At 36.0% G+C, this 18,272-nt stretch overlaps 3 protein-coding genes across 5 annotated transcripts; all 3 read left to right on the top strand.

Annotated features, from left to right (window-relative positions):
• The first annotated feature begins 362 nt into the window (after positions 1 to 362).
• On the top strand, positions 363 to 4,408 carry LOC129318806 (transcription factor bHLH110). Its single transcript, XM_054963766.1, has 7 exons — positions 363 to 786; positions 1,065 to 1,704; positions 2,216 to 2,350; positions 2,566 to 2,631; positions 2,970 to 3,035; positions 3,303 to 3,362; positions 3,928 to 4,408. Exons 1-7 carry the CDS (start codon positions 665 to 667, stop codon positions 4,081 to 4,083), a joined length of 1,245 nt encoding a protein of 414 aa, XP_054819741.1. The 5' UTR covers positions 363 to 664; the 3' UTR covers positions 4,084 to 4,408.
• Positions 4,409 to 5,894: 1,486 nt separating this feature from the next.
• Positions 5,895 to 10,906, top strand: LOC129317181 (bifunctional nuclease 1-like). Of its 3 annotated transcripts, none has more exons than XM_054961545.1 (11): positions 5,896 to 6,307; positions 6,905 to 7,203; positions 7,583 to 7,753; positions 7,887 to 7,936; positions 8,021 to 8,077; positions 8,184 to 8,249; positions 8,382 to 8,456; positions 8,836 to 8,954; positions 9,081 to 9,172; positions 10,370 to 10,424; positions 10,516 to 10,906. In XM_054961545.1, the coding sequence occupies exons 2-11, from the start codon at positions 6,906 to 6,908 to the stop codon at positions 10,526 to 10,528; spliced, it is 996 nt and encodes a 331-aa protein (XP_054817520.1). In that variant the 5' UTR covers positions 5,896 to 6,307; position 6,905; the 3' UTR covers positions 10,529 to 10,906. The 3 variants fall into 3 exon arrangements, with proteins under 3 accessions (XP_054817521.1, XP_054817520.1, XP_054817519.1); XM_054961544.1 differs by having other exon boundaries at positions 5,897 to 6,307; positions 6,901 to 7,203; XM_054961546.1 differs by lacking the exon at positions 10,516 to 10,906 and having other exon boundaries at positions 5,895 to 6,307; positions 6,901 to 7,203; positions 10,291 to 10,410.
• Positions 10,907 to 11,831: 925 nt separating this feature from the next.
• LOC129317180 (phosphatidylinositol/phosphatidylcholine transfer protein SFH8-like) lies at positions 11,832 to 18,038 on the top strand. The gene is made up of 14 exons (XM_054961543.1): positions 11,832 to 12,181; positions 12,842 to 13,142; positions 13,555 to 13,654; positions 13,785 to 14,051; positions 14,157 to 14,234; positions 14,331 to 14,432; positions 14,577 to 14,626; positions 14,712 to 14,811; positions 14,901 to 14,999; positions 15,119 to 15,232; positions 16,112 to 16,247; positions 16,491 to 16,891; positions 17,517 to 17,588; positions 17,683 to 18,038. Exons 1-14 carry the CDS (start codon positions 12,148 to 12,150, stop codon positions 17,698 to 17,700), a joined length of 1,872 nt encoding a protein of 623 aa, XP_054817518.1. The 5' UTR covers positions 11,832 to 12,147; the 3' UTR covers positions 17,701 to 18,038.
• Positions 18,039 to 18,272: the final 234 nt, after the last annotated feature.

Here is an 18,272-nt window from a genome sequence, read left to right as displayed (position 1 = left end):
GTGGAAGGTGAGAGCGTGGCTGCTATCATTTCCAGTAGCAGAACTTTATTGAAAGCCTTGGGATTGAAGGGAAGGTAGTATTATATAACATAGAGAGATAAAGAGGGCTATATAATCATCTCCCTGTAATTGCAGAGACAGCGTACATAAAAGGCAAATATAGTTTAAGAGAGAGAAGCAGCAGCGAAAAAGAAGGTGGGTGCTGGGTAGATAGGTTAAAATTTTCTTTATTTTCTTATATGTACACATGCCTGTGCATTCCGGACTGAGGAGGAAAAATATAAAAAGCGAACTAGTCGGCCTAAAAGGAAAATAAATAATTAAAGTCAGTGAGAGAGAGAGAGAGAGAGAGAGCATGGAGATGAAATACGCATGCTGTGTTCCTTTCTTTTGAAGGCTAATATAGTAAGATGGGGAAGTTGAAAGAGTAAAGAGAGAGAACTCAAAAGGTGGGCGAAAAGCAGCGAGGTATGTGGGTGTCACCTGGAACTGTGTTCCTCCTTTGAATAGAGAGAGTACTGTCACCATAGCAGATTCCCTTCGCCAAAGCAACACAATTGCTATACTACTCACACCACATTTAATCATCTTGGGATTTTCAAGCCCCTCCTTATTCCCCCTTCCTTATTCTCTTTTAAAACCTTATTATAAATCTATCATCATTATGGAATCTACCAATCTCCATCACCTTCAAGACCAACCTCCCCCTCCCCAGACTTCTTCTCTATGCACCCCTTCTTTCTTTGGCCAACAATCCACGCATTCTTGGACCCCTAATGTCTCCCTGTAAGTTCTTCCTCCTTCATGCTTCTTCTCTATGTACGAGTATATATATGGATATGTCTATGTACGAGTAGATGATCATCGTGAATGTGTATTTTTTGTTTGAATTTCGAGTCGTTGTAATTGGAAACTCCTACGATTTCTGCTGCTGATGTCTTGCTTTCTTTGTACATATATCAGTAGTATTAGTGATCAGGGCTTGGTGTCTGATCCAATTTTAGCATTGAAGCTATGTGTTTACATTTGAGTTATAGTTTCTATTTCCTTTCCCTTTCACGCAGGAATGCTTCTAACGTGAACCCGAATTTCCAAGAAGCAAATCCCAGATCAAGAGCTTTCGCGCATAAGAAAGACATTGGAGCCCATCTTCTTAACGCTTCATCAGGATTAGGTTATCAGTGGGCAAGTGCAGAAGAAAGCTGCGTGAGCAGTACTACTCAGTCAGATCACGACTTAGACCTCCAGTATTCAAATATAAAGGAAGAGATCCTAGACGCTTTCCCCTGTAAATTCACTGAAATGCTAAACAGCACTGGTGGTTCCGGTATGGAGCACAAAGATTTCAATGCTCTAAGTGAGAAGCTCTTGCTCAAGACCCTCTCCTCCGGAGATTTTTACTCCACTTCTTCTCAAAATTTTGCTAATAATTTTGGTGGTATGGGTGTGGGAGTGCCACCTAGTGGAAGGAGCTTTAGCCAGATTTACCCCAGTATTAATATTTCAAACTTAAACCATTCTTCCCCGGCTATGTCGAGTTCTTTGGATATGAACCTGCAGAGCTCAGATCTATTAAACTCTGCAAGATTTAATGGCGGTTTGAGCCAACCCACCCAGGACGGTTTAGCCAGATTTGACAGCGTTTCTTTTCGTCTTGATCATACGCAGCACCAAATCGACAGGTCTTCATGCAACTCTAGTAATGTGAGTTTCTTTCGAAATTAAAGTAAACGTATATCTATACTATATTTACCTTAGTCATATGTATTACTGATTGAACAGAGCGAATTTATTACGCAGTGTTTCATCAGTGAAAGTGAAGATTTTTCTTGCTGAGTTCATGGATAACTTAAGTCGCAAGTGATATCTCTATATAATTATCATGGAAGGAGAATAGTTTGAGTTGATGTGTTGAGAAATTAAAGAACAAATTACAAATAAGTACAGTGGATGATATATTTATGAATATGCATATTAATTATTGATAGTTGACAAGGTAAGTTTTACATGAGAGGAAAAGACGGAGTCCTTTACCGTAAAAAATAAAATAAAAACCTTTTTTTATATTAGAGAGGTATCTACAGCTTTAAACATAGTACACATGTCTTTAATCAGAATTTCTTTGCTTTTTCATTTCTTTTGGCTTTTTTGCTCTTGCAAAAAGAGCAACTTTAATTATTATTGAACTAATCTTTACTCTTTTCTACTTTGATAGCCATCACACTTCACTAATGGGATGGCAGAAACGAAGAGGCCCAACACAACTTTGGTGGAGTCAAAGGCTTCTCAATCTCAAAATGTGCCAAAAAAATCACGATTGGAATCGCGCTCATCATGCCCACCCTTTAAGGTGCCTTTTTCTTTCTTACCTTATAGAACAAGATAATGTACCTAATGATGAATTTATCTTGAAGCCACAAAACCAATCCATTACCTTAGCTTTTCACCATTAATTAAAGGTTCAATGCCTCCCACACCAAAATAATATTACATTATCATGTAACTTTATCAATTTTTTAGGTCTCAGGTTACATTGACTTTATTTCGTGGTAATTAATCGTTCAGGTTAGGAAAGAGAAACTAGGAGATAGGGTTGCGGCTCTTCAACAGTTGGTGGCTCCTTTTGGGAAGGTACCGAACTTTCACGTCCATGAGTACTTCATATATATATATATATATATGAAACTTGTATTATGGTGCGCAAAGTAACACAAACAGGCCATGAAACCTCACGTCGTCCTTTCATAGTATATTGTCGCATTTGTTTTCGATGCACGAGAGTCCTTCAGGGCTTCGAGAACTTCTCTATCATATAAAGTAAAAAGAGAGACCCGTGCTTGTTTCAGAAAGCGTACTGGCTAGATATGGTCTTATGTTCATGTTCATAAACGTCTAAAAATGCTCCACAATTAATATTTGACCAGTTCTTATATATGTTCCTTAACATGTTTGTACGTGGGTGTCTGCAGACAGACACAGCATCTGTACTCATGGAGGCCATTGGATACATCAAATTCCTTCAAAGCCAAGTCGAGGTACGTATCCAAATATATCCCCTGCACTTGCTATTTCTGTGGCTTTATCAAGGGCCTATTTATTATAGTCCTTGATTAATATTCATATGTTATGCTTGAATAGACACGATGGAACTGTTACTGTTTGGCATCCAGTACTATGCGCTGCCTGCAATATATACATATATTCTCTTGATTTATTCCTTCCGAGTCAATTAATTCGTGCTACATATTCAAACCATATGTACGTACATGCAAGTAACCATATAAATTATATGAATTTTTCAGACGCTAAGCGTTCCATACATGAAGTCATCACGGAACCACAGCAACAGAGCGATGCAAGGGGTAAGGGTCCTAAATATTACCAGCACTATTGTACGCAGGCACATTAATTATATATTATGCTATGATTAATTAAGATAATTATGCATGATGATCAATTTGCAGCAAGGATATTACAGAGCCTAAAGGTGCCATATGTATTTATAATCATGAACGAATCTAGAAATTCTTGTATTGAGGCATAACTGAAATTTTATTTAAAAGTGGGGGTAAAAGTGATTTTAACATTTTTCATCAACAAAAACTGACCTATTTTTTTTGATTTTTTTTGAAATATGGGGGGTCATGGCCCTTGCAAGTCCTGTGGATTTGTCACTGTATAATTCGAGGTAGACATCACATTGGCTTGAATAGTCTTTTTTTAATTAATCATTTAATCCTGCAATTTTGATTCAATTAATCATCTTGTTTAAAGACTGGATCATAATTGAATGATCCAAAAGAATAAGATCAAGTGATTAATTATTCTATTTCCTCTTTTGATTATGCAAAGCACACGGTGTTAAATAGATTAGATTACATGGTGAAGTGTTACTGATAAAACTGGGATGACGCTTGATGATGCCAGGTTTCAGGATTAGGTGAGGCGATGATAGAAGAACCGAAGTTAGATCTAAGGAGCCGAGGCCTTTGTCTCGTGCCACTGTCATGTATGTCTTACTTGGCAGCTGAGGGTGCTGGTGGAGTGTGGCAACAGTCTGATTTTGGCGGCGCAACACTGTGATTATTACCGAAAGTGTTTCCATTTAAATTTATAAAAACATATTATTAATTAATCCAAGAGTTCAGAACTGACGTCCAGGCCCAAAAAATGAAGCATGTGAATCTGGGCTGGGATTAATTAAACACTAAGCCCACAATGGTTAGGCTTAGGAGCAGTTCAAAATTCTGATTTTTTATGCATTCAGCTTGATGGAGCAAATTTGGTCTTCCTGTGGAAGAAATCAGGGAGGGACCAAGTTTGATCCATCAACACATCAACCATGTACCGCTACTCTTTCCTTGTAGCTTCTTTTTCAAAGTCATTTTTAATTTATAATTCTCTCTTATTACTGGCCCAATTTCTAATTCATCTGTTGCTGTTTAGAAATTATTATCTGCGTTAAAATTTTTTAAATGAATTTTGCTGGAAGATTATTTTAATTCATCATTTGAAATTATATTTTGTTTGAATCAATCAATGCAATGGCTTGTTGGTCAAAAACTATATGCAATGTTTTGGAAATTAAGAGGATGGTGGAAAAGTTACTGATACGGCCGAAGCGGCGGCAGAAGCCAGATCTCTTAATTGGTCCCGAAAAATCAGATATTTCTAGGGCCATGACCTTATCCATATTCGCATCATTACTGATGGAAGAGGTATCTGGCACGTGGCACTCTCTGGGAGACTTGACGTCGTTTTCTGAGGATTTGGCTTCATGGCCACGCTGTCATCATCCATGCTTCTCGTGGAAAGTCATAAATGCCCTCCTGCAACTATAACCGAAGAATAACATGTCGTGGAGACCTAAATTTTTGTTTTTCTATTTTTATTCTTAATTTTGAAAAAATAAAATAATTAATTTCTATAATTTTATTAAATTTTATTTTTAATATTTAATATTTTTTAATATTTTTAATGTCTATAATTTTACTAAAATTAGATGACATTTATTATTATTAGGTTTTTGTAGTCTTAATATTTTTAATTCTTATAAACACAAAAAATATTAAAAAAATAAATTGATTAATAAAAAATATAATAAAATTATAAAAATTAATGATTATATTTTTTTAAATTTTTTTAATAAAATTAGTCGGTACATGCACATGTTTTTAAAATTTATTTATAAAAGTGTTAGCTTTCATCTATTAAGCATAGATAACAAAAACGAAACTGCAGCTTTTTTGCGGCTTTTTTTTTTTTGGCATAAATACTATGGAACTATCTGGAATAAATCAGCTTACTGGTTCACCAAATTTAAATTTAAATAAAATAAAAATAAAACCTGCCATATAGATTCAGAAAAAAAAAATTAAGCCATTTTAAAAAAGGAAAAAAATTAAGCGATGAAGGATGACTTTTGGTTGGTTTTAAGATAAGTGCAATATTAATGAGGTTGAATTTAATAAAAAAAATCACATGATAAATCAAGATTTAAATTTAGGTTAAAAGAAGAACTAACATTTAATATTTGATCATATTATCTTCAATGCATGTAATATCCAATTTGTTGTCAGTCAAGTTGAAGAATTTAATAAAAATAGAAGCTGGGGGATTTTTATATATTGGGATATAATTTTCATTTGCTATTGTTATTTAAATATTTATTATTATTATTTATCATTTCTTGTGAACTTATGAATATTATTTTTTTTAGTAAAAAACTTGTGAATATTATCATTCGCTTATAAAATTATCATTATTATTTTATCTTCATTTCCCGAGCATATCAAATGGCGGCAAGCGGTGCCTTCAAAATACATGGCGATCTGGAAAGTGCGAAATTAGGAGGGCATAAAAGTGATTCCACTGCATGCTGTGATGAAAGCAGTCGTTTTAGACTTTTAGTTCGGGATCTTTCTCACCGCGAAGAATCTCTTATCCCCTCGCAATTATCTCATTCCCTTCATCTGGTTTTTCTTTCACAGATCTCTTATGTCGTTAGGTTTCACACCACTTTCAATTGCCACTCCCTCCTGATTTCCATTCCCTTCCTTCGTCTATATTTAAATATCCCGTAATATTTGCTCAAGATTTTCTATACATGTCAATTTGATCATTCGACCGATTCCTCCGCCATTAAGTTCCCGCTTAATTGAATTCCGGACGTTGTTCGTAAAATTACGATTACAATTACAATTAAAACTAATAGGGAAAGCCCCGGGTGGTTACGGGAGCTGCTTCTCGTCTTCTCGAGCTGACCGGTGACTAAATCACTCGTTGACTGTTGCCGTGATTAAACGTGGTGAGTTCCGATCTCTTATAGGTGCGATTTTGGTTTTAAATCAATCCATTTATTATGTAATCAAGCTTCTTATACTATATATTCCCAAATTTGAGGGAGTGGTGGCAGAATAATTTTTGTTTTTGATGCCAGAGGAAACAAATGTTAGCCTCTTCGTATTTTTTATTGGATAGATTTATGATTTCTGAATCTTCACCGATAATCACAAGAAGGACATGGAATTTTCGAATATCATTGTTGTTTTTCCATGTTTATATCTTTCGTTTTTCTTTTCTTTCTTAACTTTGGACTGTGCTCTTCGAGAGGGACCGTATGGATGGGGCGAGAGTATAATCACTACAAAAATTTATAGAATTCAGAATCTATTCGTCCATTTATTTTCTAGGTAACGCGTGCGTATTATGAATTTTCATAAGTTGCCGGTCAAGTTATCTGCAATGCCGTATTTTGTGAATTTTAATTTCCACAGGACTTAAAACGACATCTCTGCTCATCAAGAAATTATGTAGAGCTATTGTCCACTATAATGTTCTTTAGTTCCAAGGCAGTAACATAGTTCTGATCATATTATTCTTCTTGTCGATTTTGAGAAGACAGTATGGGTTCTCTACAAGGACCAGTTTTGTGCCCCTCTATTCGAGCTAAATTAGCAGGATTTTGTAGTCTACCTATGATTGGACCAATAAACCATAGATATCTTAGAAGTGAATTCTGGGGACTCAAGGAGCTCGGCGGCGGCAAAGCAAAGGCAAGAATTCTCTCTTGCCAAGTAAATGTGCGGAAGTGCAAGAGAGTGCACTGTAGTTTCAGCTCGTCCTCCAATGGCAGCGGAAGCATGGCAGAAAATTTTAATGAAAAGGATGAAGATTATGTTAACTCTAGTGTGGTTGAAGCTGGTATGTCATCTCTAAGTTTGCTCATTGTGCTTGTATAAATTTGATTTTACGTAGTGCATTTCGTCTTTATTGCTGTATGCATTGAGCTTATCTTTTATCAGAAGAACAATTTTTTTCTTTGAAGGCTTCTCATCTAAGTTAAAGCAAACTGTATCATTTGCGGTCATGCTCTCATGCTCAGTGAGAGTGTGACAGAAATAAAATATAGCGTCTGAAATATGTTTCTTCTCATAGACTCATTCTTTTTTCTCAGTTAATTATCTTACTGTGGGTTATGCAATTAATTTGTGACCGTTGATTATTAGACTCTAACTATACCCTTCTCCCCTAGCGAAATACCTCTTATTAAGTGGACTTGTTCTGTGATTATGCTTTTCAGTTGAGGTGAAGAGTGGAATTGATGGCTTCATGATCAAAATGAGGGATGGAAGACACTTAAGATGTGTCCATAACAATCCTCATGGAGGACATCTACCAGATTATGCTCCACATCCTGCCATTGTATTAAAGATGGAAGATGGGACTGATCTACTTCTCCCAATAATTGTTTGTATGTCTCTTGTTCTCCCTAATCCCTATATATTATGTATCAAAGAAAAATTGTTCTTGGATCTTTGATCTGATTGTGATGTTAGTTTATATATTTCTGCCATTCTAAATTTATGTTGTATCTTTAACTGTAGTGGAAATGCCTAGTGTGTTACTGATGGCAGCAGTACGCAATGTTCCAATAGTACGTCTTCTTTATCGATTCTACGAGGTTCTGGTTTTATGTAATTTGACAATATGGATATTTACTATTTCTTTGTCTTATCAGGCTAGGCCTACTTTATATCAAGTAGTGAAGGAGATGATTGACAAGATGGGTTATGAAGTATGATTTATTTGGTTTTATGCTCTTTACAGCTCTTTCTGATTTTTTTAATCCCTCCACCAGATTTTTTGTGATGATCAAATAATATTGGTTTCTGCCTCTGCAGGTTAGACTCGTCAGGGTGACTAAAAGAGTTCATGAGGCTTATTTTGCTCAGTTATATCTTACCAAGGCATATACTGACTTTGCACTCTTGGCCGCCCCTTCAGCCTCTCTCTTTTTCCCTCTCCCCCTCTCTCTTAAAATAGAATGCAAAGGAACAAAATGTTTTGTGGCTTATCTAATTATCTTACACTTGGGATAGGTTGGAAATGAGGAAGAATGTATGAGCTTTGACCTTCGACCTTCGGATGCTATCAATATTGCAGTAAGATGCAAGGTAAACTTTGTGGATCTATGCACAAGAAATACATAATCAACTGCAGCATATTTTATCATCGTAGTGCTTTGCTTAATGGTTGTCCCTTTTTCCTTAAAATGATTTTTCATTTGTGCCTTGGTTGATGGTAAAAAATCAGGTACTATCAGAAAAAACTATTTGCCATTTTTCTTTTTTCGTCAATTCATTGTTATGGAGGCAAGTTTCATGTATCCTGGGTGGACTGTTGACTTGTTTTGGAATATCTCACCCATTGTTGAACCCTGACATATCTTGGAATTGGATTATTGCAATGATTTTTACCAAATGTTAAATTCACTTTTTCCTAGTTAAATGAGAATTATCTAATTAAGTTCGAACCTTTCCACTAATGTTGTAGGTGCCGATACAAGTCAACAAATACTTAGCATACAGTGATGGGATGAGAGTAATTGAATCTGGCAAACTCTCTGCCCAGTCCCCTGGTTCAGATGGCCTTTTATTTACTGAACTGGACCGGTAAGAAAGATGCCTTGGAAGGCAAAAAGTTTTCTCTGTAATCCTGATTTAAGGAAATCTTCAATTTCTTGTAATGTCTTTTTCCTGGTAGAATGCAAGTTTTAACTGACAGTAACATTGTTTCAGGCCAAGTGGTCAGCCTTGTACTGAAACTGAGGAGTTTGGTCTTTTGCACAACATGATGCAGGCTGTTGTTGAAGAGCGCTACAAAGATGCTGGTAATTTAATTTTTGTCTATTTTTTAATCTATTGTCTGCAATTCTACCTTCAAATTGGTGGAGTATTTTTGCTCTAGCAGGTAGCATTAATTTGATCTTGCCATTCTTTCGGCTTGGTTTGGAAGGCGGAAAGAGTGAGAAGAAAATAGGGAAGAGAGAAAACTTGAAGGAAAAATTTTGGAAAAACACAATCTTTGGTTCTTATAGTTTCATCATGTTTAGTTTTTTTTAGTGCTTTTAGTTTTCATAGTTTTAAAAGATTGGGTGACTTTTGGTAGAGTCGGTAATTTGAGCCAAGCTCGAGCCCGCCCAAAAAAGTTAGGGCTGGGCTTGTTATATGGTTTTTTTTTAGGCAGGTATGATATTTTAAGCTCGGTCCGAATAAGCCCAACCACTAGAATTTATAGCTCTATATGTATATAGAGTTGTTGTTACTTTTGGCCAAGCCCAATGGGTCAGCCTGAACTTAGCCGAAAAAAATTAGAGCCAGACTTGCTTATATGGGCTTTTTTTAAGGGAGTAAGATATTTTAAGCTTGATCTGAACTCGAATTGAGCCAAACCCAAGTTGCCGGCGCTAACCTTTGTCTTCCAGATTCCTATAGTTTTCATTCTTTTATTAATAGTTTTAGTTTCTATAAGGACTGAAAATACTGAAAAAAATTACATGGATTAAAAGCAAAACCTAATGAAACTTTAGAGACAAAATTATGTTTTCTTGAAAAATTTTCAAAAATAGTAAATTTAAATTTTATTATTATTTTTAAAAGTTTTCCTTTTTAGTTTTTCTGCTTTCCTAATTTTCTGTCCATGCAAATGAATGGTACATGTTGAAGAAATATCATCTTGTAGATATTCCATTTTTCGTAGCCTTGATATAATTTATAACCATTTGGTATCAGCACTTGGATGCCAAACTTGTATTCATTAAAGTGGCATGTATCACAACCGTCAGAAAAAATGCTTTCTCCATGCCTTGATGGGTTTTGTTTTCGTTATGTTCTGTTGTTATGTTCAGTTCTTATAGTTGTGATGTACTGAAACTTGGAAGTCCTATTGTGGGTGGGAATCCATTAATCTAGTCGAAGTGATTCTTCATTAGTACACGTGTTAAATTAGGATGCAAGTCTTGAAGGATTATAGCATTAATCACGTCGTTACAACTTCTTACACCTCGTGTTGCTGATGCTTACTGCAGCTTTGTGGAGGGACAAACTCAACCAATTCAGGGCTGGAAAAAACGTGAATAAAACGTACAAGTCTAGTTCTTTTGCTCCTGCCTTGAACTCTCTTCCTTCCCCCACGGTTACATTAAATCATGTTAACAACTCTTGATTGTTGCAGATACTGGCTTTAATATGTACATACTCCTATACTAGAAAGTGGATGGGATTCGGTACAGCAGACAGCAGTCATATTTTTACCTGCCTTCTCTCACTCAACGCCTGTGAATATTTGTATATATGGGACATTAATGCCAATTTAAACTTATTTATGTATTTTCGTTGTTGGCTTCAATCCTTACGGGCTGTTAATATGCATGTAATGTGAGCCACCCGTGGAGCGCAGCTTCCTGCTTTTCACTGTTCCAATGCCGTATAAATTTAGAAGAATGGCTAGACATGATGCTGCTTAATCAGTTTTTTGTTTCGTATGGTTCGTGTTTAGCCTATATTCACTTCTTGAAAAGCCAAGGGATTTAGTTTTTCTCCATAAATAAACGTGGTTTGGATTTTGGAATGACTCTTTATTTAGGCATTAAGAATTTCGAAGTACTATGTAGTGATTAAGTTCGACCTTCGAATTAAAGTTCTTCTCAGGATATCGTATTCGTACGTGTGCATGTTAGAATTTGGAAGCGGCGAAGTTGACTCGGCTAGTCCTGCGGGAGGATTGAAAAGATATCAAAATCACTTGTTCTTGGTCAGGAATCTATCCGTAAATTGCCTCATGTTGAACTTTTCGGTAATTAAATAGTAAACTGGTTCATTGCTTCTGTCAAAAAAAAAAAAAAAAATGATCCGTCGCTCATTTTGCGTGATTAATGATTATGCGATACTTGGTTCCAAAGGGTGGGGACTATAGCTTGGTAAAAATACTAGGGGTTCTTTAACGGCACCTCGCCCCCTCCACCAAAGCCTACTCCTTTCAGGCAGTAGGTGAACTTATAGAAAGTTAGATCATTTATTTATTTATTTATTCAAGCCTTTTTAGTATCTTATAATTTAAGAAACGCTGGCACACAAAAATTTACAGCACTATATATAATTAGTTGATAATAAAATTAGTGAATACGTGTTATTTTGAAAATTTAATTGAAGAATCAATTAAAATTATAAATTGAAAAAAAGTTATACATAAATTATATATTTTAATTAACAAGAAACTCAATTCCCATACATTACGTGCGAATTTGAAAAGAATTCATTGACAATTTTGTTTATTTAGTATTTAAAATTATTAAGATTTTTCTATCAAAAAATAATAGAAATGTGAAAGAGTTAGCTGGAGCTCCGTCACAAACCGCCACCGACGGCAACTTCCCGCCAACTCAAACTTGACAAAATAGCGCTGTATTCGCTCGGACAACGTGGCTACTTACCCCGCTTATGCAGCATCTAGTTTTAACTTTTAACTCTCCGGACTATTTCTCTCTCTGTTTTTTGTTCCTTCTTTCACTTGTCGTCTTGTCTTTCAGTTTTCTTCTGCCGACATCCCCTCATTTCTCCCTTTACTGTCTCCGTCGCAGTTTGATTATACCTTCAAAGCATGTACGCATGGGCAATACATCGAGGCGATTATCACTGTTATTAAAAAAAATAAAAAAAAGGAAGCAAACGTCATGATTGTAAGTTTCATTTTTTTTTTTTTTGAGCTGTGGCTTAGGTACCTCCCTTTTGACAAATCAACGTGAATTGAGAGGGTTTTGATGCTTCATATATTCTTCGGCTTCGATCTGCACCTGACAATCTCGAAATGTCCGGGCCGCTTGATCGGTTCGCTCGGCCTTGTGAGTAACTCCTCCTCTGACAGATGTTTTTCCCCTTCCATTCTCATTTATTACATTTGATTCCATTGTGCTTTTCCGAATTGTTTATTGTACGTAGTTTTGAATTGAAAGTTTTCTTCTCCATAAGTCATATGTTAATTGATGATATGCATCAAGGAATTCCCATATGATTGTGTTGCGTGCTGCGTCTGGATCGGTGAACTAACTCGCCTGATGCGAATCAAGTGGGATTATGGGGTAAATGAGCTAAATTTAGCTAAACGGTTACTTCGACTATTTAAGCAATTCACGGGATATATTTTGGGATTAAGTTCATCAAAATATCGATCCTCGTGCTTATATGATCTCAAGAATGGATGATGTATGCTGTATGTAGAGTATTGAATGTTTTCTATTTTCATGTCTATCTGGAATAGTGATCACTCTTCTTACTGAACATTGACATAATATGGTTTACTACTACGATTCTGGTGGACTTATTACAAAGAATCTAAATTCCCTGAATATTTGTTAATTTGGTGTTGATTCTGCATTTGCCTCAAATTCTGACCCACAATTGATCTAAAAATGCAATGTAATCTTAATTCGGTAATGGCTTTCTGTAAAGTACTTAAATGACATTATAAGTAAAAGTATATCAAATCTGGATTGATTTTTCAGGCTTTGAAGGGTTCTCAGGTCAAGATGAACGTAGAGAGCGAAAATCAGATTTTGAGAACTCTGAGGATGATAGGCGAACAAGAATTGGTAGTCTGAAAAAGAAGGCAATAAATGCTTCAAGCAGATTCAGACATTCTCTCAAGAAGAAAGGCAGGAAAAAAGGTCCCAGTCGGAGCAATTCTGTTTCTATTGAGGATGTTCGAGATGTTAGGGAGCTCAAGGCAGTGGATGCATTCCGACAAGCACTTTTGTCTGATTCCTTGTTGCCTCCGAAACATGATGACTATCATATGTTGTTGAGGTTACTATCCCTTGTTCCTTGCCATTTATATCAGACATGTGAACAAAAGATGGCAACTCTCCCCCTAATAATGCGTACAGATATTACATTTTCATTTTTGTGTTTGCCTGAGTGGGTTGGCACTACATGGTTAATTCTTAAATTGCTTTTAGTAATACAAGCTGCACTCTGTTTTGATCAGTCATGTGATCAATAATTTCACATAGCTCTATTATGATTTATTACTTATAGATTGGTCCTAATAGCAGGCGCTAGTGTTTCAAACAACATATTGCTTCATTATATTATACTCTCTCTCTCTCTCTCTCTCTCTCTCTCTGTGTCTGTGCATAGTTTTAACGTGCTTTGTAGGCAGGTTGCTGATTTGCTTTATTTTTTAGCTCAAAATTGTAGTTAACAAATGTTATTGCAGATTCCTTAAAGCAAGGAAGTTTGATATAGAAAAAGCAAAGCAAATGTGGGCCAATATGATTCAATGGAGGAAAGAATTTGGTACAGATACAATTATGGAGGTGAGTCATCGGATAGAAAAATCAACCCAGCTGTTTCTTTTGTTTTCTTCTTTCATTCAATCATGTGTTGTTTGATATAGCTGTGGATCCTCAGCATTTATGACATAGATATCTTTATCTCTCTCTGTAGGATTTTGAGTTCAGTGAGTTGAATAAGGTTCTGCTGTCCTATCCACACGGTTACCATGGTGTGGATAAAGAAGGAAAACCTGTTTATATTGAGAGACTAGGCAAAGTTGATCCCAGCAAGCTGATGCAAGAAACTACCTTGGAAAGATATCTAAGATACCATGTTCAAGCCTTTGAGAAAACATTTGCTGTTAAGTTTCCGGCTTGCTCTATCGCTGCAAAGAGACACATAGATTCAAGTACGACAATTTTGGATGTCCAAGGCGTGGTATGATGTCTGTCTAAGTGATGGTTGAAAATCTCCTACGATCCATCTTAAATTGGGTTAGTTAAGACTTTGGTTCACTTTACAATTCGTCTATTTGCTTTCTAGGGTTTCAAGAACCTAACTAGGTCTGCACGAGAACTCATCATGCAACTGCAGAAGATTGATGGTGACTACTATCCAGAAGTAAATAATTTCTATTATAAGAATAATGGTAGTCTCCAATTTTTTGGGTCTTCCGGAGTTACGTCTTGTTATTTATCTCATCAATTCTCTGTGCAGACGTTAAGTCGGATGTTTATAATCAATGCTGGTCCTGGTTTTAAGCTGCTCTGGAATACAGTGAAAACATTTCTTGATCCCAAAACTACTTCAAAGATTCATGTATGTCAATGTGTGAATTGCTTGGTTATTTTTTATATAATTAAGAGTAAGTTTTGTGCAGTATTTCATTGAAGTGATAATTTTCAGCCGTTCATATGGATATGCTGTTACTATGGGATTAATTTATATTTGATGTTCTGCTAGGTTCTTGGCAACAGATTCCAAAGTAAATTACTTGAAATTATTGATGCAAGGTAATTATACATTTATTTCCGATGAAGGAGTAATAGGTCACTCAAATTATCATTTGAAATTTCTGGTTGTCCTTGGAATTTTCAGTGAGCTGCCAGAATTTCTAGGCGGTAGCTGTATTTGTATAGATCAGGGTGGTTGCATGAAGTCCGATAAAGGTCCATGGCAAGATCCAGAAATTTTAAAGGTTTTCTGCTTTTCTTTTTAGCCTGTTTCTTACCCAAAGTGCTCTGGTTTTGCTTTTATCTGACTCAATGAAGGATGCTGCACATGCAGATGATTCTTAACGGTGAAGTGCAAAATTCTAGACAAATAGTAACTGTTTCCAATGACGAGGGCAGGGTGATTGAATGTGATAAGACCTGTTATCCAATGGTCAGGTTTCCAGCACCATCCTGGACGCTGCATGAATGAGAACTCTTTGGATTTGCAAGTTTGAGAACAGTCATAAAATTAATTTGCTCTTCCTTTATTTTTTTGGTTCATGAGAACAGATAAGAAGTAGTGATACATCTACAGCAGAATCAGGATCTGAAGTTGAAGATATCACTTCCCCCAAAGCAAGTGGGAATTACATAAACCCTAGGCTGACACCTGTCCGGGAAGAAGTAAGGGACCATAATTATTTTCTCAGAGTAGTCTAATAAACACTTAGATCGATTTGATGTTGGGATAATCTCAGATTTATTCATGAGTTTTAATTCTTCATTCATGAAAACATTTTTTCTCATCCGGCTAGGGTGGTAAAGATTATGTTTTATATGTCGTTTACTTCTGTATGACATCATTTTGAAAATTTCTATGTATCCTATTTGTAGTAGCAGCATTAACCCACTTGCACTGACTCAGGATTTTCTTTCTTCATTATACTTATATTAATTATTACTGCTTGATATGTGGGCGATTCATTGCATCTAATCCTTAATTTAAAATAGGGTAATTGTGCATTTTTTTTTTCCTGAAATATTTTCTGTGGAGCATCTCACACTTTAAACTATTGCTCGGAGCAATTTTGCTTTTAAAGTAATTAAAATGGAGCATTTTTGCCCTTGTCATTAAATTTCCTAGTGGTTGGAGCCTAGTTGGTAGTCAACATTAGAAATTTTAGGTAAGGATAAACATGCTCCATTTTAATTATTTTAAGGGAAAAATTGCTCCAATCAATAGTTTAGGATGTTGGGTGCTCCTCAAAGAATATTTCAAAGGCAAAAATACACCTTTATCCTTTAAAATATATTTGTAAGCCAGCTATGAGCCGATGACACTGCCAACTATTGAACGAAGATCTAACGTCTGGTTCTAATTTATTTTGCTATCTTGCTATTGCACCGCCAAATCCGATAGGTCATCCCAGTCTCATTTATATTCCCATTTATTTGGTCGCCTTGTGGCCACTTTATATATCATCTTATGGGACAGAACTATCTTAATCTTGAGGTTGCAAAGAACTGTGATAAATTCAATTCAAATACATTGTTTTTGTCCAGGCTAGATTGATCAGTAAAGCTAGTCTTGTTGGAGGCTTCTCTGAGTACGACGAGCATGTCCCCATCGTTGACAAAGCTGTTGATGTTGGGTGGAAGGAGAAGCAAACTACATCTCAAAATTCTTTCAATTCTGTTGGTAGAAATTTAATGCATCTTTCGTGAAGTTATTTCTTTTTTGGTTGGTGTTGATGTGCCATTGTTATTAAGTGAATATTGATACTATTATTCAAGCCTGCATATATTGAATCTTTCTTTTCTGTCAAATGATAGGAAACTCATATATAATCATGCATATATGTTGAATAAGTTCAGACTTGTTCGTTTACCCTGTTCTGGGCATAAAAGAGAAGTAATTTTGTGTATTATTTGTTTGTTGCAGAGACATCTCTATCAAGTATTGAAAAGTCTCCCGAGGGAATTTGCGCTTATATCTGGACTGTTATTAAAGGCTTCTTCGTTGCCCTCTTTACTCTTGCGATTTCATTAGCGTTTCATATCACCAAGAGAAGCCAGGACTCGGAATCTGAGTCTGCTCAGACTATGCGTAATGTGACTACTGAGCCAATATTCAAGGAGGAATCCCGTCCTCCTTCCCCTGTTCCTGGATTCTCGGAGGCTGAGGTCCTCTCGTCTGCCTTAAAACGGCTTCGTGAACTTGAAGAGAAAGTTGACATGCTACAATCAAAACCTAATGCAATGCCATATGAGAAAGAGGAACTGCTGAATGCTGCAGTTTATCGTGTGGATGCATTGGAAGCAGAGTTGATTGCTACAAAGAAGGTAACCCTATTTGATTCTGAAAACATATTTTCTGCCTCAGGCTTGAAAGATAGTAATTATTAGTTCAGTAATTCCTGTTGTTTTATTCGTTCACAAAAAGTATTTGTGCATGCGTCCAATGCTATAGTTAGTAATGAGTCTTCATTATCTCTGAGTTAGTTAATGATGAAGTTTAACTTCAACATTTGCAGCTTTACAGATCTTTGGTAAAGCTTCAAGTATATCTTGTCTATTTGATTATTAATCCTTTAGTTCAAACACTTGCTCACAACCACTATAGCTATTATGGTACGAACTAGATGTCTACCACATTTTTTGGTATTTTACTTCACGATGTTACGATCGTTGCCTACACGGATGTACATGTACTTCTGTGCTATTTCTTTTTTCTTTTTTAATCTCTGGTGCCAAGAGATTAGAAAGCAACCTCGAGTATTTGCTTTGCTGGTTATCTGCTTTCTAAACCATTGTAATCCACTTTTTGGACAGTCTGAGGAACACTGGCCCTTACCTTGCAAATTCCGACTGTAACCCCCATCGTGATTAGCTGTGTGCTAGCGTTCAATACTTTCTGGTGTAGAAATATTTATATATTTTAAACTGGTCTTTTCATCTTCCTGAATAGGCTTTATACGAAGCTTTGATAAAACAAGAGGAACTTCTGGCATACATGGACAGTCAAGAAAGCAAATCCAAAGTAAGCCCTGTATGCATTTGAAAAAAATATATATATTCGATTGTTCTTTAATTCCATGCGTGGAACTCACATGTCCAATTTGTTTGTATGGCAGAGCAAGGTTTGCTGGTGAGAAGAATACTGTACAGGACGGTACAAATTAATGGACATTTTGTGTCTATACTTCTATGCTGGAGCTGCTCAAGAATGTGTCTTGATTTTCGTCGACTGGTAGCTCATGACTCTTCAAAGTTCAGACATTGTATTTTTTGGTGACAACTCGACAGTCATTGGATATAATCTGTATGATTAATCTGGTTGTCTTTTTGTTCGTTTGTTTTCATTATATATGTGATGAAAGTGATATATGAGGCCTTGAGATGTGAACCAACGGGTGACACATTGTATGACGATCCACTTGCACCTGTGCTCTCACAGATCTGTTATGAAAATCAGTTAAACTGTTCAGAAGGTCATTTGCATTACACCGAAACGGCTAAACTTCTTTAGTCATTAATTCGGTAATACCAAGAACAGAAACCATGCTAATCAATTTCCTCTCAGCGACACACTGATACACCACACCTGTAATCCTTCCATTACCGCAAGACGATACCCAAAAAAAAAAAGTATAATTTACCTTTTCTGTTTAAAAATATAAGATATTTCATAAGTGAAAGTGTTGAAAAATGTAAAAGATTTTTG

Source organism: Prosopis cineraria, unplaced genomic scaffold, assembly GCF_029017545.1.
Source record: "Prosopis cineraria cultivar Desert tree isolate PC_DT_omini unplaced genomic scaffold, ASM2901754v1 PC8, whole genome shotgun sequence".
NCBI classification, from domain to species: domain Eukaryota; kingdom Viridiplantae; phylum Streptophyta; class Magnoliopsida; order Fabales; family Fabaceae; genus Prosopis; species Prosopis cineraria.
Note: the sequence above shows the minus strand (reverse complement) of the source record. Positions and strands in the feature narration are given on the sequence as shown.